Here is a 23848-nt window from a genome sequence, read left to right on the forward strand (position 1 = left end):
CATGCAGAAATATCCACTGGGCACTTTGCAATGGAGGTGGGGTTGCACTTTGGATTGCATCCAACTCACTGTAAAAATGGCAGCTTTGGGGCACAGCTCCAAATCGACGGTTTGCCTCCCTCACCTTGTGGTAGGCGTTCCTCAGCTCCTTCACCTTTGCTCTGCACTGCAGGGTGTCCCTGTTATGCCCCTTCTCCTGCAAGCTGCGTGCAATCTGCTCGTAGGTATTGAAATTCCTACAGCTGGCACTACACAGCCTCCTCTCCCCAAACAGTGATCAGGTTCAGTAGCCTGGCATTGCTCGAAGCAGGGGATCGTTTGCTATGTGGAGCAGCCATGCTCACCTGGCCAGATGAGCACTCGCAACAGGAAAGGGAGTTTCAAACTTCCTGGGGATTTACATGGGGAGGGGCAGACAGTCGTTTACCTGGTGTCAGAGCAGTGGAGGTGCTGGCCAGAGTGGTCGCTTTTGGCACTGTGGGATATCCTCCGGAGGCCAAAAGGTGTTTACATAAGAAGAATGTGTCTTCACTTTCACATCATCGTAAAAAGAATGGCGGTAAGAACTGTATGGCTCTTGTGAAGGTGGTTTTCTTTTTGCGGTGAAACTTCTGAGTTTCACCACAAAAAGTCATTAACGTGTAGATGCTCCCACGGTTTTTGCACCAAAAAGGGACATTTTGCACTTCAAATGACAAGTGTAGACATGCCCTAATGCAGGGTGGGCAAACTTTTTGGCCCGAGGGCCACATCAGGGTTCCAAAACTGTATGGAGGGCCGGGTAGGGAAGGCTGTGCCTCCCCAAACAGCCTGGACCCTGCCCCCATATCCGCCCCCTCCCACTTCCAGCCCCCAGACTGCCCCCCTCAGAACCGCCTACTCATCCAACCCTCCCTTGCTCCTTGTCCCCTGACGGTCCACTCCCGGGACCCCCTGCCCCTAACCGCCCCCTGCGACCCCACCCCCTATCCAAACCCCCCTGCTCCCTGTCCCCTGACTGCCCCAACACCTTTCCACACCCCTGTCCCCTGGGATCCCCCCCACCTAACCCTCCCCCAGAACCTCTACCCCATCCAACCCCACCGCTCCCTGTCCTCTGGACTGCCCCCAAGGACCCACTGCCCCGTATCCAACACCCCTCCCCCCCGCTCCCTGCCTCCTTACCATGCTGCTCAGAGCAGCAGGAGCTCGCAGCCCCGCCGCCCGGCCGGAGCCGGTCATGCCACGACGCTGCCCGGCAGGAGCGGTGGGCCAGAGCGTTGGTGGCGCAGCAAGCTGAGGCTGTGGGGGAGAGAGGATAGTGGGGGGAGGGGCCGGGAGCTTGCCTCCCTGGCCGGGAGCTCAAGGGCCAGGTAGGACGGTCTCACGGGCCATAGTTTGCCAACCTCTGCCCAAAGGTGATGCAATTGACATGGTGAGTCACTGGAACAAAGGTACTTTAAAATAGGGTGGGGACTACTCTAAATGTACACACTCTTCTGGCTTTTCCGCATAATTACACCAACTCAGTTCCTATATCTCTTCTCCACTGCCCCTCTTTTCTGCCCCACACTCCCCCCAGCAGTGGTCTTCCACATACCTGAGGTGGGCCACCTCTTGTTTTCCAGGGAAGAGGAAGTGCTTTAACATCCTGCAACACATGTACTCATGCTTGTGGTTAGTGGAGCTCTTCTTGCTATTAATACAATGGTTAAGTTGTTAAAGAAGAACTCAGAATGAGAATACATGCATGCCTGCTACTGAAAGATATACGTACATGGGTAATGCAGATACTGAAGCAATTAAGGATAGTTTATCCATGCAAACAACCTTGACGATAATAGGAAGGTCAGCAAGACCTGGCTGATGAGAGAAGTATGCATGGTCTTGAAAATGTTTAAAAGACGGTTTTAACTTATGCTCCAGTTTGTTCAAAGTTTCAAAACATTTTGAGGCAGATCATTAATGCTTGCCAACCTCACACAGGGCAAGGTTCTGTTCTGAGACTTCTACAGACCTTTTAGTGTTTCCAGCCTTTCCATTCTACAGCCTCCTTAATAATGCTCTGATTCTTGACTGGGTCCCAGCATGCCATGAGCCCCTTCCTCTAATTCCTCATCATCACCACATGGCTTTCTCTTCCAGTGATTTCCCCCCGCTGACTCCAGACATGCTCTTGCAATGCTTTGTAATCAGATTGGCCTCAATGATTTACAAGAATCCCAGGTACTTTGCCAGAATTTAAGGGGTTACGACATTTTCAGTTAACAGTAAATAATTAAAAACCTGTCTTGCCCTGACCCCAGGGTTGGGTGCCATTCACTTCTTTTGGTGTCAATTCTAGAGTTAAGTAGATTGAAAAAGCCAGCACCCATTCATGATCTGACCTGATCGGTTTCTGTTAAGAGATCATGTCAAATGCCTAGTTTAAGATGATAGCAAGTAAAACTCAGCCTGTCTGATGTTCATTCTTTTTCTTTTGCAGTTGAAACAAATGACCTGTTTTCAGATGAGTAAAATTGGTGCCTTTAAAATATATATTTTAATACTTTATGGGAGAGAACGCCACAGAATAGAAATTGCTAATTCAGAAATGTGAGGGGGAGGGGTGTCATATTCTGCCATGTGAAGTGAAAGGCAAACTACACAGGCTTTTGTAGCTTTTCTACCCTAACTAGGTGGTGCCATGCTATGCCACTAGATGGACAGCACAGCAAAGCTAGAAAGTCATCTGAACTTGGTAGAATCTAATTTTGTAGCGTGCTTATTAAAATGATTCCATTCTGTTGAACCTGTTCTCTTCCAGATCTGTTAGACCCATTATATAAAAAGGTATAGGCTTATCATAAATAAAGCTGGCTGAGTAGGATCCACCAGATACAAAATTTGGTGAATTTTGGCTCTTCCTGGTATTGTTAAGCATTCATAGCGCATTCCCATTGTTTGCGTGACCTATTCCTATGTATTTGGTATTCAAAAATACTGGACAAATATTACAAGTAAACAAATGGCAGTCTGTGTGAAGTATTTGAGATCTGCATTTGAAGTTTCAAACTGGATGCCCAAGAAACTAGTAAGCTGAACTCACATTTGATAAGAAATACATGTATTCTCCTCACTCATCAAGGCCAGTTTTGAAGGGCCACAAGTTCACAAATATAAGAGTTCAAATAGAACTGAATCTGGATCCTACTATTTGTAAATCACTTTTCCCAGTATTATCAGCTGTAGTAATAATAATAGTTTTTAATATAAAAAACTCCTGAGATCACCAGTTACACATAGTGCTTCACGTCAGTTATCTGAGAACAGTACTATGGATACAGTTGTAAAATTTCACTTTGAGGGCTAAATCCCAGGAAGAACACAAAGCCTAAATAACTGGGCAGTGTATTGGGGAGTTCTGTGTGTCCAAGAGGCAAGTTTTAGGGCAGAGGTGGGCAAACTATGGCCCATGGGACTGTCCTGCATGGTCCCTGAGCTCCAGGCCCGGGAGGCTCACCCCTGGTCCCTCCCCTCAGCCACACCGCTGCGCGGGCAGTGCTCTGGGTGGCGGGGCTGCCCACTCATGTAGGGCAAGCATGGCAGCATGTCTGGCTTCGGCCGGGTGGCGTGGCTCCCAGACATGCTGCTCTGAGCGGCATGTTAAGTGGGCTGGGGGGCTGGATAAGGGGCAGAGGGTCCCGGGGCGTGGTCAGGGGACAGGGGGCGGTTGGATGGAGCGGAGGTTCGGGGGTGGCGGTCAGGGGACGCGGAACAGGGGGCGATTGGATAGGGCAGAGGTTCTGAGGCGGAGGCAGTCAGGGGACAGGGAGTGCGGTGGTTAGATAGGGTGTGGGGTCCCGGGGAGTGATTAGGGACAGGAGTCCCGGGAGGGGGCGGTCAGGGGACGAGGAGCAGGGGGGGTTGGATGGGTGGGGAGTTCTGAGGGGGGGGGGCAGGAAGTGGGAGGGGACCAGGCTGTTCAGGGAGGCACAGCCTTTCCTACCCGGCCCTCCATACAGTTTTGAACCCCAATGTGGCCCTCGGGCCAAAAAGTTTGCCCACCCCTGGTTTAGAGTGATGGAATCTGCCTACCAGCACACAGCAAAGTAACTGAACAGCTCCAGGGCTGTTATCGCATTCCCAGAGCTTCAGTCACCCTCATATGCTCTCAATGGAACAAAAGTCAGTGGATCCACATAGGTGTAGATCATTTAGCCCCATGTTCACCTCACTACCTGCCTCCCCATAGAACCAAATCTTGGGTGTACCAGGGAACTGGAACCCACCTCAGAATACACTTCAGTGGCATGCAGGGTGTATGCACAGCATCCCAGTATCCCTAGTGCCACCCTATACACAGAATAGCACTTCTCCCACAGAGTGTTCCCTGTTGCAAGCCTAATACCCCTTATTTTTGCACAGCACAGATCCTGCTTATTTTCTAATCAAAGTTGAATCAAGCGGTGCAATTTTAGTTGCATGCCAGACTAACAGTTCTGCAAAGATATATGGCAAGAGGAAACATACATTTTAAACCAAATAATGGCCCTCAGAAAAACCCTTTAAGGCATAGCCCCAGTGTTGATTAAAATATCCTAAGCAGGACAGACAAGATACCTGTTTCATTAGAACACTAACCATATGACAAAACAAAGTAGTCAATGGCTGCTATCCCAAGTATTCGGTGCTATATATGCAAATGCAAGTGTCCTTTTACAGCTACAGAAAGCCAATAGCAAGTTCTAATCTGTCTAATCTGTTGCAGAAAGAAATATTTTCTCTCCTGTGATTTCAAAAAAGAGGAGGAATAAATGCATTTAGTTATATTTGTGTACAAATTAAATAAAAAGTGGAAAGAATCTGCAATTTAACTTGCTGAGGGCCAGTCAGCCCCTCCTGCAGATTTTCCCAGAGGCCAGGTTCAGGTGGAGGATTTTTGCCTGGGGTTCCTCTTACACATTCTCAAGTCATTCTGTATGGAAGGTGGGTTCCCCTCTATGGAACAAATGGGGGCTGGTTTTGCCACAAATTCAAAGGTCTCTCAAAGGCCACATGGCATCCTTCAGCCATATCCTGGCAGCTTGGCTCAGTTGGTTCTACTATACTTATAAGGTTCATCCTGCGCCCATGCTAAGAGCCTGATCCTGCACCACTGAAGTCAATGGGAGTAGGGCCTCCTCATAGCATTAAAAAAAAAAAATAAAAAAGGAAGACCAGAAGGGACCATTATGATCATCCAGTCTGACCTGCATGACAGCAGGCCATGGAAAGTCCTGCATTGAGCTTAGTAAATTGTGGTAAATTATATGGTTGCTACCTACGTTCCTTCTGCTATCTCAGTTGAACATGGTACTTTACTTCTTGCCCTAAGCTGTTGTGCACAGTTGCTACGCAATGTTGAAGAGCTGCTGAGTACTACATGAGTTGGGGGCTGTATTTCAGCAGTGGTCAAAGTGATCCCTATCTCATATCCTTTCCCTAGCTCACAAAGGTGTGGTGTGGTTTAATTAATAAATGTCAAAATCCTCATATCAAAGTCAGTAACAAAATACAAAAGAATTACTGTTTTATTCATGGACTCTCATGTAAATATCCTACATCATTTCTAAAAGATGAGGAGGCTTAAACCATGGTCCTCTTAATTTAGGAAAAATTAAAGGAACAAATATAAAGAAAAGGGGCTTTGTCACCCCACATCCCCAGTTATAATTCAAGGAAAAGATTGTGTTCATACAAAATCAGTTCAAGTTAAAAAGTCTAAACTGGATAAAATTTACCTTTGTTCTGCCACCTATGGAAATAATTTTACTACTGAAGCCAACAATTATCTTTCTGTATCCCTTGTTAATTGACATTTTGCTCCTCTTCCAACCATTGAAATGAAATGAATGTACTGGCTGTTGTTTCTGTGACTGGAGATTGCATTCCAGAATTCTTTGCTGCCCTCAGGTGGTCACCTTTGAGCTGTACACTTTCCCTTAGAAGACTAGGCTCAATTCTGCCCTTGGATTATGTTAGATACAGTAGTAGATAGGCTAAGTCAGAAAAGAAAAACCAATCTTCAAAAGGAAAAAAAAAATGTTTCAGAGAAAAACAAATATAATTACGGTAAATAGTGACAGTGAAAAAGAGCAAAGAAAAGAAGAAGCACCTAGGTACACGGTAGGAAGTGTAGGAATGGAGTGGTGGTGGTGGGGGGGAGGTGAGGAAAAAAGAAAAATTCTACCTATTACAAATTTAATAGAAAGTTTGTTGTATTCAGTCTTTTGAATATAACATGACTTAATGTTCATTAGGCTACTTAGAGAGAAAAAATCCAAACCCTAAAAAATGTTGTTAACCTTTGGCTAAGGAAGGGAATAGACACTGTCCTTGAGCCTTTTCCCTTTTGGAATATATATATACAGTATTACGTAAAAATATATACAGGTGATCTGTATGGTATTGCTAGGCATAGACATTAGTTACAGAGTTGTTTACAAAGAAGATACCTAATAACCATCATGTTAATTTTACAGAAATTTACCAATTGTTAAATGATACATTTAACTCTGGGAGAAAATGATGGAAGATATATAAGCTAGAAAAACCTGATAGGAGTGCAAATATCATTTGAAAGAAAGAACACTCCTAATCCGGTCTAACTTACACAGTTTCTCTGATTATGCTAAAATCACGAGTCTCTGATCATGCTTCTGAGAGGCTAAAACGTGGCACTCATTGGGTTCTAAAGCTTACAAAAGGTAGAATGTGCATTGGCATAGCCAGCAAAAGTTGTAATTGATGCCAGGCATCTCACAGAAGGTATTGGAGACCCCTTGAAGATTCCAGTAAGAAACAGTTATTACCTTGAGGAACATATTTTTCCTGGAAATTAAGCTCTATTTTCATAGAGAACTAAGCACAGGGCAAGATTGCACATTTTACTGCAAGCTGTCTTTGAATTATGAATAGGCCAAAAAGGTTAAAATAACTTTAACAAATAGAAAATCAAGTAATTTTTCAAAGTCCAACAAATTTGTACAGCTTCTCTGATTTATTGTCAGCTGTCCTGACCCTGGATAAGCATCATGTCTTTCAGAAAAAGAGAACAGTAAGAAAGGAGTAAAAAGCAGGGTGGATAAAAATCAATGGTTTAAAAATATATATGTATATATTGTGACAGGGTCGGGCCAGATGGCTATAGGAGAGTAATTTTTTTTTTTTTTGAAGCAAAAGATGTTTTTATTTGCATAACACACTTACAAAGTAAAAACAGCAGCATATTCAATGTGTAACACAGCAACCAATCACAATTGTTTTCTCATTAGCTTCAGGGGAAGGAAGTGTTCAAGCTTGCGTGGGCCCAGAGCGGGGGGGCTTCCTCGACTCTTGTGGTCTTGCACCCTTCCGAGTTACCTGGTGGCCCAGAGCGAGGGGGCTTCATCGACTCTCAAGGTCTGCCACCCCCTCAAGTTACCTGGCGCCACGCCTCTGAAAGTACTCAACAAGAGGGGCAGGCTGTGGGGTGGACAATCCGGGGGGGGGGGGGGGGGGCGGGGCACGCATACCCACATGTGAAAGGACCCCTCTAAGGTGGTGGTGTCCGCAGTAGCAATGGCTGGGGCTGGGGTTCCTTATTCTCTCCCCCAATCAAAGGGTCAGACAAAGGGACCCGGACGGGGACACCGAGCAGAGAACCCCGGACAGTGCCCACCGCTCCTCAAAAGCATCAAGAGAGTCGGTGGATGCCGCACAGAGGAACTTCGCCCGAATACGTGAATGGGCCGAGGATCGGAAAACGGCCCCACAGTCACACGAAACTCCATCGGCCAACCTCCTCTCTTCGGTTTTATAGATGGCCGTTTTAGCCAGGGCCAGGAGGAGGTTAACTAGGAGATCCCGTGACTTTGTGAGGCCATGGATGGGGAGTGCATAAATAAAAAGGTGAGGGGAAAAATGCAACCAAAAACGTAATAGGAGATTTGTGAGGAGCTGGAACAGGGGCTGCAGCCTGGCGCACTCCAAATATACGTGCGCCAGGGTTTCCCTCACACCGCAAAACGGACAAGTATCTGGGACGGGGGTGAACTGTGCCAAGTATGTGCCCGTGCTCACAGCTCCGTGAAGGAGCCGCCAACTGATGTCCCCGACAGGCCTCGGAACCAAGGTGGAATATAGGCTGGCCCACTGGGGCTGCTCACCCTCCAAAGGTGGCAGAAGGTCTCGCCACTTTGTGTCAGGGCGGGACACTAGGGTGAGGGCGTGAAGCACGAGCGTGTATAGATGTTTCCTTGGCGTGGTTTGGAAGCGTACCGGCTGCAGTTCATGCAGCCGACTCGCAGTAAAGTGGTGAGGGGGTTGATTGGATCTGCGGGGCCTGGGATAGAGGGTGGGCAGGGCGTACCCTCGAGTAGAACCCAGTCGTGGTAAGCTCGAGCAGCGGGCGGCAAAGCGGCCTTCACCTCCTGAAGTACGCGCTGGGGGGTATGAGGTCTGGAGAACCGCATGTGCCGGGCGAGCGTCAGGGGATCCAGCCAGTCTCCTTGGTCGTAGTCCAGGAGGTCTCCAACTCTCGTGACTTCTGCAAAGATCAAGCTCTGGCGCACCGAGCGGGACTCCGCCACCTGCAAACGGAGCTGGGGGTTGTGTAGCGGGGCTCCGAGAGGAGATCTACCCCCTCAGTGGGCGCCACGGACCTGGTCATTGAAAACAGTTTCCAAGTCCGGAGGAGGTCCTGGTAGAAGACTGGCAGCCCAGAGAGGTCTCGCGGAAGACCTCCCGGACGGAGATAAAAGAGCTGCCGGTCATATCGGAGCCCTCGGATGCAGCGCAGAATGGTGTGCGCCAGTGTGCTCCACGCCAAACTGCCTGCACCATAGAGGAGCCTCTGTAGAGCCCGGAGGCAGAAGACACGGACCTGAGTGTTAGACACTTCAGGCCCTGTCCTCCTTCCTTCAGGGGTAGATGAAGAACCCCTACAGGGGCCCAGTGCGTTCCTGACCAAAAGAACCCCAGAATCGATGTCTGGAGGTTGGTCAGGAAACCCGGGGCCGGGACCAGGGTGTTGAGCCGGTACCAGAGCGTAGACAGGACTAGTTGATTAAGCACCTGCGCTCTCCCTCGGAGGGAGAGACATCGGAGTAGTCCCGTCCATTTCCGGAGGCGCTCTATCACCCCGCCCTCTAAATTTTCCCAGTTCTCCGGTGGAGAGGGATGCGTGTCAGAAAGGTAAATGCCGAGGTAGAGCAGCGGACCCGCGCTCCACAGGATGGTCTGAAGCATGGGTGGGAGGGAGCTCGCCTGCCACCAGTCTCCTACCGCCAAGCCAGAGCTCTTGACCCAGTTGACCCGGGCGGAGGAGGCTGCCGAATAGATGGTCTGGCAAGCCTCCACCTGCGCTAAGTCGCCAGCGTCCTGGATCACGAGGAGCACGTCATCAGCGTACGCCGACAGGACCAGCCGCAGCTCTGGCTCCCACAGCACCAACCCTGTCAACCTCCTGTGGAGGAGACAGAGGAAGGGCTCAATTGCCAGAGCGTACAGCTGGCCCGAGAGGGGGCACCCCTGCCGTACTCCTCGCCCGAAGCTGACCAGTTCGGTCAGGGTCCAGTTGAGCTTAACCAGACACTCTGTGGAAGTGTACAGCACCCGCAGAAAACCCTCAAACTGGGGTCTGAAGCGAAATGCCTGCAGAGTGCTCAGGAGGTACCCGTGGTCCACCCTATCGAATGCCTTCTCCTGATCTAGGGACAGGAGGGCGAACGACAGACCATGTCTACACCCGAGTTCCAAAAGGTCCCGAACCAGAAATAGGTGATCAAAGATACTGCGGTCCGGGACGGTGTAGGTCTGGTCTGGGTGGATCACGTCAGCCAGCACAGACCCTAGCCACAGTGAGATTGCTTTCGCTATGATTTTGTAGTCCATGCTGAGGAGCGAGACGGGATGCCAATTTCGTAAATCGCGGAGGTCCCCCTTCTTTGGCAATAAGGCGAGCACAGCTCGCCTGCACGAAAGAGAGAGGACCCCACTCTGCAGAGACTCGGCCCAGATGGTGACTAGGTCTGGGCCGAGGACGTCCCAGAACACACGGTAGAATTCCACGGTCAGCCCGTCCATGCCTGGAGACTTATTAGCGGGCATATGACGGAGAGCTTCCGAGAACTCGGCCAGCATGAGAGGCAACTCTAGCCGGTCTTGGTCTCTTGCGCTGACCGTAGGGAGCTCCTCCCAAAGAATAAATTCTGCAAGCGCTAGGGTCGGTCAGATCTGGGGAGAAAAGACTTGCGTAGAAGGCTTGGGCCCTCCTGCACATCTCCGCTGGTTCTGTGAGGGGGGTGCCGTCTTCTGCCAGGAGGCAGGTGACATGTTTCTTGGCCCCCCTCGTTTTCTCCAGGGCATAGAAGAAGTGGGAGCCGCGATCCATCTCCCTAAGGAGGCGGATGCGGGATCAAACAAAGGCGCCCCGGGCCCGATGGTCCTCGAGGGCCCGGAGCTCCTCCCACTTCTCCCGGCACGCTCCGCAGAGGAGCGGGTCTTCGGGGCTGGTGGCCAAACGCCTCTCCAGCTCTAAGACCTCCCGTTCCAACTGCTCTATCGCCGCATTTCTCCGTCGGCTGCTGTCCCGGGTGTAGTCGCGGCAGAAAAGCCGGGCGCGCACCTTCCCCAGGTCCCACCATCACTGCGCCGAGGGAAAGGCACGCCGCTGTCCTCGCCAGGCCAACCAGAATTCCCAGAAGGACATCACGAAGCCCTCATCCTCCAATAGGCCGTTGTTAAAATGCCAATAGGCCGGCCCCGGTCTCTCCGCACAGAGGGAGGCTGTCACGGTGGCTAGGTGATGGTCAGAAAATGGGGCCAGCCAAATGCTGGAGGAGTGGACTCGTGAGAGATGGAAGCGTGATAAATAAATGCAGTCTAACCGGGAGTGGCTTGACTGACGGGCTTCCACCCGGACAAAGGTGAATGTGGAAGTGTCATCCGGGTGGTGGTCACACCAGATGTCCACTAGGGAGTGATGTTCAGCTATCTCCCGGAGGGTGTCCGTGGCGGCCGGGCTCTGCTCGGTCCCCGAGCGGTCTCGCTCCTCAAGGGTGGTATTAAAATCCCCTCCTAGGACCAGGCACTCATGAGAATCTAAGGTGCCGAGGAAGGCGGACGCCCGCTGATAGAATTGCAGCCACTCCGGGCCCAATGTCAGGGCATAGACGTTAACGAGGTTAACCACGAGCCCCTCTATACGGACCCGGAGATGCAGCAGGCGACCCGGCATGGCCTCGGTGACCCCTAGCAACTCAGGCCATAGGTCAGGGGAGAACAGGGTCGCCACTCCAGCCTGCCGAACCATGGAATGGCTAAAGTAGACCCTGTCCCCCCACTCCAGCCTCCAACTGTCTTCGGCGGTCGGCTCCATATGGGTCTCCTGCAAGAAAATCACAGAGTACCCTCCCTCCCGAAGGAAGGAGAGCACCTGGGACCTGTGGAGAGCCATCCTACAACCCCAGATGTTCAACGTTGCGATGGTGAGAGGTGTCCTGGGGAGGGCCAGGGGGGATCCTCACTGGCAGAGACGCTCGCATCCCCCAGCGGGCCACCCAACAGTCCTTGACCCATCCCGTAGGTGAGTAATTGGTCACGGAAGACATGGACCCGCCAGTAAGCCGCGGCATCCTGCTTCCCCATCCGTTTACCTTTCCCCATGAGGTCCCTTGTGGCCCGGAGGATTTGAAAAAAGTCCCCCCCATCGCTGGAGAGCAAGCTGTACCTTGTTGCGGGAGCCACGGACATCCTCTAAAAACTTCCACAGCTCTCGTCACAGCTCATGGGGGGGTGGGGTTACGGTTTCCCGGTTGGTCCCCAGTGGGGCCCTTGGTGCAGCCCCATGGCTCACTAAAACGGGCAAGCAGGGTGCAGACCCCCAACGGGGTGCCTGATGGGCTGGAGCTTCTAGGCCCGCCTCAAGCCCTGGGGCGATAGGGGCAGTGGAGGGAAAATAGCAGCCCCTAATGGGTCAGGGCAGGAGAACGCGAAGGCCGCTCCCTGGGGTCATCAGTTGGAAAAGGGAAGGAGACAGCCCCGAGGGCAGCAATAACATCGCAGGAGGTAGACTGGATGGGGTAGACGCAGGGGCAGAGGCGAGGTTCTGGGTTTCGGGAGGCAAGCAGCTGGATGGTGGCGCCTCCTGATCAGGCTCGAGGGTTAAGGGGGTGGGGAGGGAGCTCTCAGTGATACCAGGCACGGGCTCTATGGTGGATTTAGTGGCCACAGCATCAGGAGGTGGATTATCTTCTGTTGGGCCCCTGCCCAGGAAGGAAGTCGATTGCTCCGCACCAACGGGGAGTGCCCCTGGCGACTCGTGTCCCGGCCGCATGGCGCCGGCTGTCACCTGAGAGGCTTGGTGGTCTTCAGCGGGGTGCCATCAGCGGCCGGGTCGATGAAGGAGTCCAGGGGCTCCTCGGAAGTGGGAACAGAAGCAGCAGTTAGGGGGAGGGAGCATGGGGAAAAGAGAGGTGGAGTGAGGTCGCCCAAATCAAGGTTACGGGCCCCCTGGTGGGGGACTAGGAAGGACCCCTCGAGTGCCTTTCCGTCACACGCCGCCGACGGCAATAGAAGCTGCACTTCCTGGCGGAAGAAAAAGATGTGACGGAGGGTGGGGTCCTTGCAGCCCAACGGGAGAGGGCTGATGACAGAAACAGGTTTCCTCAGGGTGGAAAGGGCGGGTAACAGGGCAGCATTGGGGAGAAAAAGAGGGACAGAAGTCAGGACCAAGTGGACGCCCAGGTCCTCTAGCGGCTCTAGGGGGACAAACATCCCCCCCACCGCCAGGCCCCTCTCCACCGCTTCCTGGGCGGCAGCCTCTGATGCTAAGAAGACGACGACTTTCCCATACATTTTGGAGGCTGCCACAATGGCCAAGGGCCCCACCACCCTCGCCAACGCCCGCAAGTAGGTCTCCACGTGGGGCGAGGCGGGCACCAGGAGGCATCGGACACCGTGCTTCTTTGTCATGGTGTGGAAGGGGCCCCTGCCGCTGTTGATGGTGGCGTAGGTGGTGGGCAGGAGAGATGACGAGGTGGCAGGCGGGGGGGCTGCCGCCACCCGGGCATACATCCTGGGGGGTGAGGGAGGGACACCCGCAGAGCTGATGGGGGGGGTAGAGGGGAAGGACGCCGTGGTCGGACCGCTTCCTGGGCGGCAGCCTCTGATGCTAAGAAGACGACGACTTTCCCATACATTTTGGAGGCTGCCACAATGGCCAAGGGCCCCACCACCCTCGCCAACGCCCGCAAGTAGGTCTCCACGTGGGGCGAGGCGGGCACCAGGAGGCATCGGACACCGTGCTTCTTTGTCATGGTGTGGAAGGGGCCCCTGCCGCTGTTGATGGTGGCGTAGGTGGTGGGCAGGAGAGATGACGAGGTGGCAGGCGGGGGGGCTGCCGCCACCCGGGCATACATCCTGGGGGGTGAGGGAGGGACACCCGCAGAGCTGATGGGGGGGGTAGAGGGGAAGGACGCCGTGGTCGGTGGCGGGGCCGCAGCAGTGGGGGTGGCCCCTGCCACGGAGGGCCTGGTGGTTTTAGCGGGGCCCTTCCCCTTCTTCTTGCCCTGGCCTTTCCTGCCAGCTGGGGGACTCCCCTAGAGTCTGGGGAGGCAGTGGGCATGGCAGCAGCAGAGGTCACCCCGGTGCTGTCCATTGCCAATGCCCCAGCAGGGGCGGTGGCAGGTGGTTAACAGGAGTTGGGGTCAGGTAAAAAGGGACAGGCTGTGGGATGGGCAGTTCGGGGTGGGGGGGCACATGAACCACCGTACGCTTGTCCAGAGAGTCCTGTTTGGTTGGCTGGTGCTTCTGGCCCACACGGTGGAATCAGGGCGAGCAGCTAAGTCCAGAGGCAGATGTTAAACAGCCAGCAACGAGGATGGAGGGGGCAGTGAGGAAGATCGTAGTGTGGGGGTTGGGAGGACACAGATGGATCGGGGGGCAGCTCAGTGCCACACCCCCTGTGTCCCTACAAACACAGTCAAGACACAGTCAAGGCCTCCCCCCACACGAGAGCACAGTTCGAAAGTTACTCAGTCTTGGGCCCCCTCCACGGCGATTTGTAAATTCCCCAGGCGGTGTTCCTCCGGTAGACGGCTGTTTCTCTTTCTCTCTAGTCTGGGCTTTCTCCGCAGCTGCAACATTCCAGGGATGCCGGAGCAGATGATAAAAGTTCCTCTCGGCCGAATACGGGTCCACAAACAAACAGCAAGCGGCTGGGGCTGGGTCCCTCCACTCCCCCCCTCCGGGGAGGGGGTCAGCAGGCCCCCCCTCTCTCGGGGGGGGGTTTCAGCTGGAGCGGCAGCAGCGTCTGAGGGCGGGTGGGCGGGGGGGTGCTAACAGCTGGCCGGCAGCCTGCAAGCACTCTAGCAACAGCAGAGAAAGAAAAAAAAACAACAAAAAGAAAGGAAAGGGGGGAGAGCGTCTGGCCCAGTCGGGGGGAAAGCCAAAAGCAGGGGCAAAAAGCAAGGAAGGCCCAGGCCAGAGGGCAGCAGCAGGAGGAGAGCAGGCTAAGTAGGTCCCTTTTCCCTAGGTAAGGGAACAGGGAAGGTTCGAGAACCATCAGGAACCTTCTGGAGACAATTAAGACAGGCTGATTAGAACACCTGCAGCCAATCAAGAAGCTGCTAAAATCAATTAAGACAGGCTAATCAGGGCACCTGGGTTTTAAAAAGGAGCTCACTTCAGTTTGTGGGTGGAGCTGGGAGCAAGAGGCACTAGGAGCTGAGAGTGAGAATGCGGACTGTTGGAGGACTGAGGAGTACAAGCATTATCAGACATCAGGAGGAAGGTCCTACGGTGAGGATAAAGAAGGTGTTGGGAGGAGGCCATGGGGAAGTGGCCCAGGGAATTGGAGCTGTCGCACAGCTGTTCCAGGAGGCACTCTAGACAGCTGCATTCCACAGGGCCCTGGGCTGGAACCCAGAGTAAAGGGCGGGCCCGGGTTCCCCCCAAATCCTCCCAACTCCTGGTCAGACACAGGAGTCGACCTGGACTGTGGGTTCAGAAAAACGGCCAAGCTGAGGGCTGCCATGAAGCTCCAAGGCGAGCAAATCCTCCAATAAGCGCAAGACCCACCAAGGTGGAGCAGGAACTTTGTCACTATGTATATATATATATCAGATTTTTTTTTATTTAAATGGAATTTTTTTTGATAAAATCCTTTTTGAGGAAAAACCCTATCTAAAGATAGTTTTAATGAAGATACATTATAGCTCAAAGATATCTCATCATGGAATAAGGATTATAAATTCTAATTGTATAGTATGAGACAATATATTCATGTAATATTTAAGAAAAGTTTTGTAAATGAGTTCCAATAGTTCATGGATTAGGGACCCAATTTTATGGGGCTCCAGGGGCTTCTGTATAGATTATTTAGGTTAATCTTTCTATCCAGCCAATGGGACTCAGGGCTCAGTCTAGAAGATACCATCAGAGATGCTTAGTTTTGCAGTTCTCAAATGGTGGATTTGTGTCTCCAGAGATAACATGCTTGTTAACAAAGAAAATGTTTTAAAATAAGTATATAGAGGTGAGAAATAATAGACCTCAACTCTATTGTCTCTCTGCAAATTTGTGTACACAGAGTCAATCCCTTACCTCTCTCTAAAAGTGCAAAGTTTCAAATAGATCTGGATAAGGAGAAGAAGTCTGGAGATAAATGTGAGAAGGGAGGGACAGGCACTAGAAACAAAAGTGAAACTGTTTGAGCAGCATATTCCAGAAGTCTTGAGGTCTTTCTGAGTGTAGCCTTCATTGATTTGAGATCTACCATACCATTCTCTCACTAGAAGGGAAAACCTATAATGGCAGCAGGCCATAAAAGAGATCCAGTTTGGGAATAAGAATGATTCAGGAAATATATGTTTGGTGACGATGTTTTAAAGAAAGTCACACTAGTGGACTGGTGGAAGTCATTAAAGCACTTGGATTCAGAGACTGTTGAAGTGATAATCTCACTTTTAACAGCAGTAGCTTCTTCTGCTGGTGGAGAAAGACTATTTTCTTCCTTTGGACTAATTCATTCCAAATTGAGAAATCATTTGGGACCTGAAAAAGCAGGAAAGCTTGTTTTTCTTTTCCAGATTATGAACAAACAGGAAAATGAAGGGGAAGACAACATTTTAAGTTTCTCATGTTGACCTGGCTGACATAGTCGATTTAATTTTTTTAAAAAAAATATTTCATTTACGTATTTTAGTTTAAAACAATTTTAACAAAAACAAACCTGATTTTAAAAAAACGTGAATGTTTAACTAAATTAAAAAATTCATATGCTTGTTTTGTTAAAATATTATATGTTTGCTGTTGAAGAAAAAAAATCCAGAATACATAACGTTGTTGTTTTAGTTAAATAAAACAATTTAAATGTCTGTCTGGTGATGTTCTCCTCCTAATACAGCACGGCAAGAAAATCCTCCACATATTAATGATTAACCTGTTGAATTGGAGATAGTTCACCTCCCAAAGACTTCATAGATATCTGCTTCAATTACCTTTGGTAAATGAAATAACCAAACAATCATTCATTTTCTGATATTGTAAAACTAATCTGAAAAGATAAATCACTTAAAAATGTATAGTGTGTACCTTCTAAAAAATGAAACCTACATCTATCTCTGAGTTGTGAAGAATATGTATTAAGGTTATAACAACCAACAAGAATGCACTTTTATGTAGACATCCATGATTAAATTGAGTCTTCCTGATTCGTGATTTAAATCAAATCCACCCTGGTAAAAAGAATGACTTAGAACTGAAAGTCTTTCAGTGTTAATTATGAAGTTACTACTGTGACACTAATGTCTAAACCAACTTCAGAACAGCAAAGAGAACCTTAAGTTAAAGGGAGACTGTCAGCCGGACAATCATTTTTTCCTCTAATAATGTTATACTGGCTAGTAACACCTAGAATGACTATGGGGGAAAGAATTTAGCAAACCAGTTCTTAATATTTTTCAGTTTGTTTGTTTTGTGCACATGGCAGCACTTTGTGTATTGCTATTTTACTGATTTCCCCAAATAGGTAGTTTCTCCCTTACTGAAACATCAGCAGGTAAGATGAACAGATATACTTTTTAAAAAAATCCCAACCATTCTATTTAAAGGGTACTCTGTTGGAACCTGGATTCTTTTTTTTTTAAATTAGTCATAAAAAGATTCAGATTGACAGGTAAAATTTTCAGAAGTGGCCAAGTGATGTAGGAGCTTAAATCCGATAGGACTTTAGCATCTTTTACATTTTATTCAAAGCACAAACATTCCAAAAGTGTAGTATTCGACTGCAATATCAATAGACAGTAACCACAACAACATAAAAGTAAAGTCACTACCAAAATATTTTTCAAAGTGACTGTGTGAAATATTGGTCATTATATTACTAAACATACAATTTATAAATATTTCAAACTTTGTTTTACTTATAGTGTTCTCCACGCCATCAACAGCAGCCAGAGGGAGGTTAAGTATATTTATTTACTGAACTACCTCTGAATTATTTCTTCTGTTTCTTTCAGGGTCAGCCTGGTCACTTAGGTGCTCAAGGTCCAATTGGATCTTTGGGATGTACAGGGCCAGATGGTTTGCAAGGAGAGAAAGGAGAGAGAGGTGAGAATGGGCTGCCTGGGCCCGCTGGAGAAAAGGGTGATAAGGTAGGAAATGCCATGGGAAGGTCTTTTTAGTATGTAAAATATAACGGTGAATATTGCAAAATGAAACAAATCAAGAACAATAAAAGCCTTTACTGAACGTTAAAATTACATGGACATCTCCTGTTCTTACTCATGCAAAACTTCCACTGAAATCAGTTGTAGAGCTGCCTGAGAAAGAACTGCAGAATTTTGCCCCAAGTTATTAAATTGAAGTTGGCAGTAAAAAGTTAAAATTCAGGGGTCTAAGTGTCCATTTGATATGTCCCACCTCACTCACATTAGCATCAAGGTGGTTACGTGCACATATGTGGGGGAAGAATAGAACTTTAAAATAGTACTATACAATAGGCATAACTTTGCCACCTTTGGTTATGGTGGGTAATGGAATCATAAATGGTGTCTTTTATTATAATTCAGCCTTTGGTTTTACATAGTTCTACAATCCTTGAACCTTTACCCTGGCTTTCACTTGTCTAATTCCATTGACACCAGTGTCAGTGAGATCAGAATTTAGCTTCTTTTGTACAACTCCACTAAAATATAGGGCTTGATCCTCCTCTGGAGTCAAGAAAAGTTGTGCCATTGATATAAGTGGGAGCAGAAGCCAGCCTCTAATATGACACATGCTATTATTTTACACATTATGGCTAAATTCATTTTTTGAGTAATCCCTTGTGCTTTAATGGATGAAGTTGGCCCCAAGAATTTAATATTGTCCCCCAGTACCATTTGTGGCATTCATAGCTATCATTGATCATTGTTCAAGATACACTAGCTAGATAACCTCAGGTGGAGTCTGTCTACTTTATATCAGAGATACAAAGTGGGTGAGGTATATCTTTTATTGGACCAATTTCTATTGGTGAGAGAGACAAGTTTTCAAGCTACACAGAGCTCTTTTTCAGGTCTGGGAAAGGTAGTCAGAGTATCACAGCTAAATACAAGGTGTTTTACCATAACTGGCCACTTGGCCTTGAATGGTCTCTTACAATATGTGTTAACTATTTATGCTAAACAATCTGTTCCACCTTGTATTTAGCTGTGACACTCTGAATATCTTTTCCCAGACCTGAAGAAGAGCTCTATGTAGCTCAAAAGCTTGTCTCTTTCACCAGCAAAAGTTGGTCGAATAAAAGATATTACCTCACCCACCTTGTTTCTCTAATATTCTGGGATCAACACAGCTACAGCAACACTGCAGACATCTTATATAGCCGTTTATCCTGTAGTGAGGTCTTAAATTCATGATTCAAATGTGACTTTATTTCCTGATAGTTTTTGACCTAATTTTACAGCACTACATCCTCATGTTGTCCTCAGTTTCAAAGTGTTCTCAAAGAACAAAATTGTAAAAGTGATTTATTTTTTTAGGGCCCAACAGGAGTCCCAGGATTTCCTGGTTTAGATGGTGTGCCTGTAAGTACACTGCCAATATTGTGTTATAAAGATTACAGTTCGTCTGAACCCATAGGGAACTATTTTAACAGATTACCTAAATAATCAGATATGGTTAGTTTTATACCCTTCGTTACTATATCACCTGGAGAGCTGCATATGTTGTACATGTGTGAAAAACAAAGTAAACCATTATGACATTTAGTATTGATAATACTTCACACTTTACATGTTTTCCAAAAGACCGTACAAACCAACAAATTAAATCCATTAACACCTCTTTGAGGTAAGTAAATATTATTACCATTTTACAGAGGGGGGGATTGGAGATAGAGAGGTTAACTGAGACTTTCTCAAATCCATGCAGCATGGAAATGCCAATGCCAGGATTAAAAACAAGTAGTTTCTGGCTCTAGTCTCTAAAGTAGACCACACGGCTTCTGAATATTCTTAAAATAGCTAAAAGGATCCCAAAGTAGTAGTTCTTTTTCTGTTGAAACATTTTGAGCGCTGTGCAGCAGTCCTTACTCAAATAAAAATCCCATTGAAACCAACTCGGGGAGGGATAGCTCAATGATTTGAGAATTGGCCTGCTAAACCCAGGGTTGTGAGTTCAATCCTTGAGGGGGCCATTTAGGGATCTGGGGGAAAAAATTGGGGATTGGTCCTGCTTTGAGGAGGGGGTTGGACTATGTGACCTCCTGAGGTCCCTTCCAACCCTGATATTCTATGATTCAGTGGGAGATCTTCTGAATAGGAACTATAGATCTGGATACCTCAGGATTAAGGTAGACAGAAATACAGCTTTGAGTACAAGGTGTCATATATAAATGGAAGTGAAAGGACAGGATGCTCTATTAAATCAATATTTTGAAAATGATTTTTTATTAGAGTTAAATCCTGGGAGGGCCTTTATGACTACAAAAGTGGAAATAGTGCACTTTGGATGTTCATGTAGGCCAGGAAGCAGAAATCCTGTGGAGGGGATCTCTGATCCATTTGTGCTCTTTGTTTGCTCTCCATATCTGTCCATGTAGTTGGGATTGTTTCTAGAGGAGCTGTAAAAGACATGACTCCGTAAGATCAAAATCTATCATAGAGAAGACAACAGGGTTGTGTCTGCTAGAGTTGTCTGGAAAATAGAAATCCCTTTCCATGAAAAATTGCATGTTTGTGAAAAAAATTATCCTGAATCAGGACGAAAAGACAAGGATGCAAAATTTTTCACAGGAAGGGATTTTTTAAAAATTATTGTTTCAGAAGCACTAAAATTGGATTTTTTTTATTTGCCAGCTTCCCGCTTGGAAGGTTCTTCTTCCAGACAACAATCTTCCAAGTTGGCTGCCGAGGAGTAGTCATTTCAGTTTTTGCAATGGAAAACCTAACATTTTTTTGGCAAAACTGACATTTTCATTTGACAATTTTTAATTTTGCCCAAAAGGCATTTTCAGTTGGAAAATTATTCTGATGGAAAATTCCCAACCAACCTCACTGTCCACTACTCTCCCATTCCTATAATAGTGAATGGTCAGTGCATCGGGGGTTGGAAAATCAGTTCCTCCATCCCACAGTTTGTGTGTGGATTTTCCTGAGCTCACAGTATGTTTGACTCAAGTTGTGCCCTATTTTCTTGAATTGCACCCTAACAGTAAGAAAGGGCCTAGCTAGTTTGGGATGACCTTAGTGTAGGTCATTCACAAGGAATAAAACCTTTGCATGTTTCTCCAAATGTAATAGCTCTTTATTGCTTCCAGAAGGAATTTACTCTCGGAGAGCTTGATTTTGCTTCCAGTGAAGAAAAACTTTTGCTATTGATTCTAATGAAAGCAGCATCCAGCCTAATTCTCTGACTCATCCAGCAGAGCTACTGTGCATTAAAGAAGGGAATGTAAGAGGTATCAGACCAAAAACTCTAGTTTCAGATTACAGCCCCTTTGAGCCTATTGCTAGGTGTAAGGAAAATTCTCATAGATCTCAGTGGGAGGCTTTTCCAGTGTAAAGAGTGTAGAAGCGAGATATGTGGGTGATCCTCTGTCCCAATTCTGGGTTACCAGTGTCACTGTGGTGTTTAGACAAAACCTGAACCTAAATAACCATGCCATCTTTACATGTAATTAAACCCTCACTAGGGATATCCTGGAGTTGAAGGGTCCAGGGGCAAACCTGGCTTGGATGGCTGCAATGGTTCAAGAGGAGATCCTGGATTTCCAGGAGAGAGAGGGTGTATTGGACCAAGAGGCTCATTTGTAAGTTATGAGCTTTATTATATCTATTTAAACTTTCTCTCCATGTTAACACCTTTCAAAATTAAAGGGGCATTAGGCTTATGACTCTGGGTACCTGAGCTCATGTCCTGACTCGGCCATCTTCTACACTGCACCTTTTATGAGGTGCTGACTGGGCTTCCCACTCCTCCTGTTAGCTTCAGCGAAGTGGAGGGTGTTCAGCACCTTGCAGGATCTGGTGTTAGGTTAAAGATGAAATTAAGTTTGCTAACCCTTAAACTGAAGTTCTGCAGTACTTGATCACACAAGAACTCCTTCAAGCTCAGAGAGCTGTGTAGGAAACATACTTGCGTATATACCCACACCCTTCAAGTGTGCCTTTTCTCTACTTGCCTAAGCTATGCCTCACCGGCTACACTACCGTTTATACCCATGCTAGGGGGACTGCACTGATATGTACTCCATATGCCGCTGAAAGAAGCATGCCGTGTAGACATACCTTGAGATGCACACAAGCACCTTGTGCTCCCATGTAATAGCCAGCCACAGGCTGGCCCGAGGTATATTTTATAAAACTGAAATATTTAAAATTACCTCTCAGATTGTTAGCTTTTCCCTCTGAAAACAGAAAGTGTGTTTGAATTAAAATTGGTCCAATATTTTAATACTGGCTAAAGGAGATTAATAACTCAGAACCAGATCCTCAGTTGGTGGAAACTGGTATAGCTCCAGTGACTGCAATGGAACTATGCTGATTTACGCCAGCCAAGGATCTGACCCACAGTGTTTGACCTTTTGCAAAAACATGGTATGGCTACCAGGTCATTAGGTTAAGGGCTGCTCTAAATTTTCTAAACTAAACAATAAACAGTTCTGGATGTTATGCTAAAGTCTAACACATTTAACTGAAGGTACTTGGTTGATCACCGTATGTAAACATTAAACTACTTGAAGGACATTAGAGGTCACCCTGTTTGCTGTATTTGAGCCTTAGTTTAATAGAAAGGTCATCTGCGGGAAGATGTAACGAACTGATTAACTGTGGCAAAGTTAGTACTGTGCTGTTAGCGCCATTTTCTGAAAATTACGCTATGGCCTTATTATTGTTTGTAATCCAGGACTGCCCCACGACATGGCTAGTACTGCTTACACGAATAGCCTGAGGCCCTGACTCGGCAAGTTACTAATGCACATGGCCTAACTTTAAGCATGTGAGCAGTCCTATTGAAGCCAGTGAAACTATTCAGATGCTTAAAATTAGGCATGTACTTAAGTTCCTTGCTGAATCCAGGCCTAAGAAAACAAGCAATATACAAGCCGAAGGATAAGGCAGAGGAATAAAATATGATCCAAATACAATAATTAACCCTCCCTACATTTCTGGTGGTGTAGTTTTAATAGGCTGCAAAATGCCATCAGCTCACAATTTGATAAAAATCTAACCCACTACATCTTTCAGAACAATAGAATGACTTCTGTTCAACATGGTAACGGTAGCTGCTAGGAAATCTCTGACTGTACTTTGGCTCACGGACTAGACTCTCACCTACAAGAAGTAGAGGGATGAAATAAAAGAAAAAGTGAGACATGGAACAAAATTATAGCCTGAATCTAGCTGGTTCAAGGAAATCTGAGCCTTTGCAGACCTATCACTCCCAGCATATAAAAACATAAAAGAACAGACACGCAGCCTTGGATCCAAACTAAAATACCAACACCAAGAAATTGGGCTTTCTAGGAAAACATGACAAAGTCAGAGCAAATATCTTAATTATCTACTTGAGTATAATAATGCCACATCAAGCTCTATATATAGTTTGACTCCAATTTACTAACTGATTTATTGCACCAAATACCAACTTGATTACCTACTACCAGTATCACAATGGGCTGTTAATTCCCCTGATACTTCCTGTTTATGTCATTTTCCTGTATAATTTCCTATATTAATTAAATACATGTTAATTACACTCTTATTAAATATATACCTATTATTGTCCCTTTAAATCACAAATAAATGGTTGGAAAAATTAAAGGAAGGGTTGACAACATAAAATCCTAGCTTAAGTAGCTGAAAAGGTGACAAGATTCATTTAATAAAAATATTTTGTTGTACAAAGAAATCAAACTCAAAATTTGTTTAGAGACATAAGTGTAAATAAGGCAGAGGTAAATATAGCTTTCATTGGGACAGTTGCAGAAAAGCCTCTGTTTGACAGGTCCATTCTGCTACAGCAGCATTTTTCAAAGTTCAGGTTGTCGCGGCATGTCAGGCACTGGGTCGCTCTGGTCAGCACTGCCAACTGGGACATTAAAAGTCCCGTAGGCGGTGCTGCCCAGCTAAGGCAGGCTAGTGCCGAGCTGTTCCGACACCGCTCTGCACCCCGGAAGCGGCCAGCAGCGGGTCTGGCTCCCAGGCAGGGGAGCCACAGGGCTCCGCATGTTACCCCCCACTGCAAGCACCACCCGGCCAATGAGAGCTGGGGGCAGGAGGGGCATTGCCTGCAGGCGAGAGTCACGCAGAGCTGCTTGTGCACCTCTGTCTAGGAGCCTGATCTGCTGCTGGCTGTTTCAGGAACGCAACACAGTCCT

General features: G+C 47.6%; 1 protein-coding gene across 2 annotated transcripts in view; it reads left to right on the forward strand.

The window, feature by feature from the left end:
* Nucleotides 1-23848, forward strand: part of COL4A4 (collagen type IV alpha 4 chain) — a 131805-nt gene that overhangs the window by 28936 nt on the left and 79021 nt on the right. For both annotated transcript variants that reach the window (XM_048864169.2, XM_048864170.2), the window contains exons 4-6: nt 17502-17636; nt 19008-19052; nt 21161-21277. In XM_048864169.2, coding sequence (XP_048720126.2) covers nt 17502-17636; nt 19008-19052; nt 21161-21277 — 297 coding nt within the window. The remainder of the gene's footprint in view (nt 1-17501; nt 17637-19007; nt 19053-21160; nt 21278-23848) is intronic.

This window comes from Caretta caretta, chromosome 9, assembly GCF_965140235.1.
Source record: "Caretta caretta isolate rCarCar2 chromosome 9, rCarCar1.hap1, whole genome shotgun sequence".
Classification (NCBI taxonomy): domain Eukaryota; kingdom Metazoa; phylum Chordata; order Testudines; family Cheloniidae; genus Caretta; species Caretta caretta.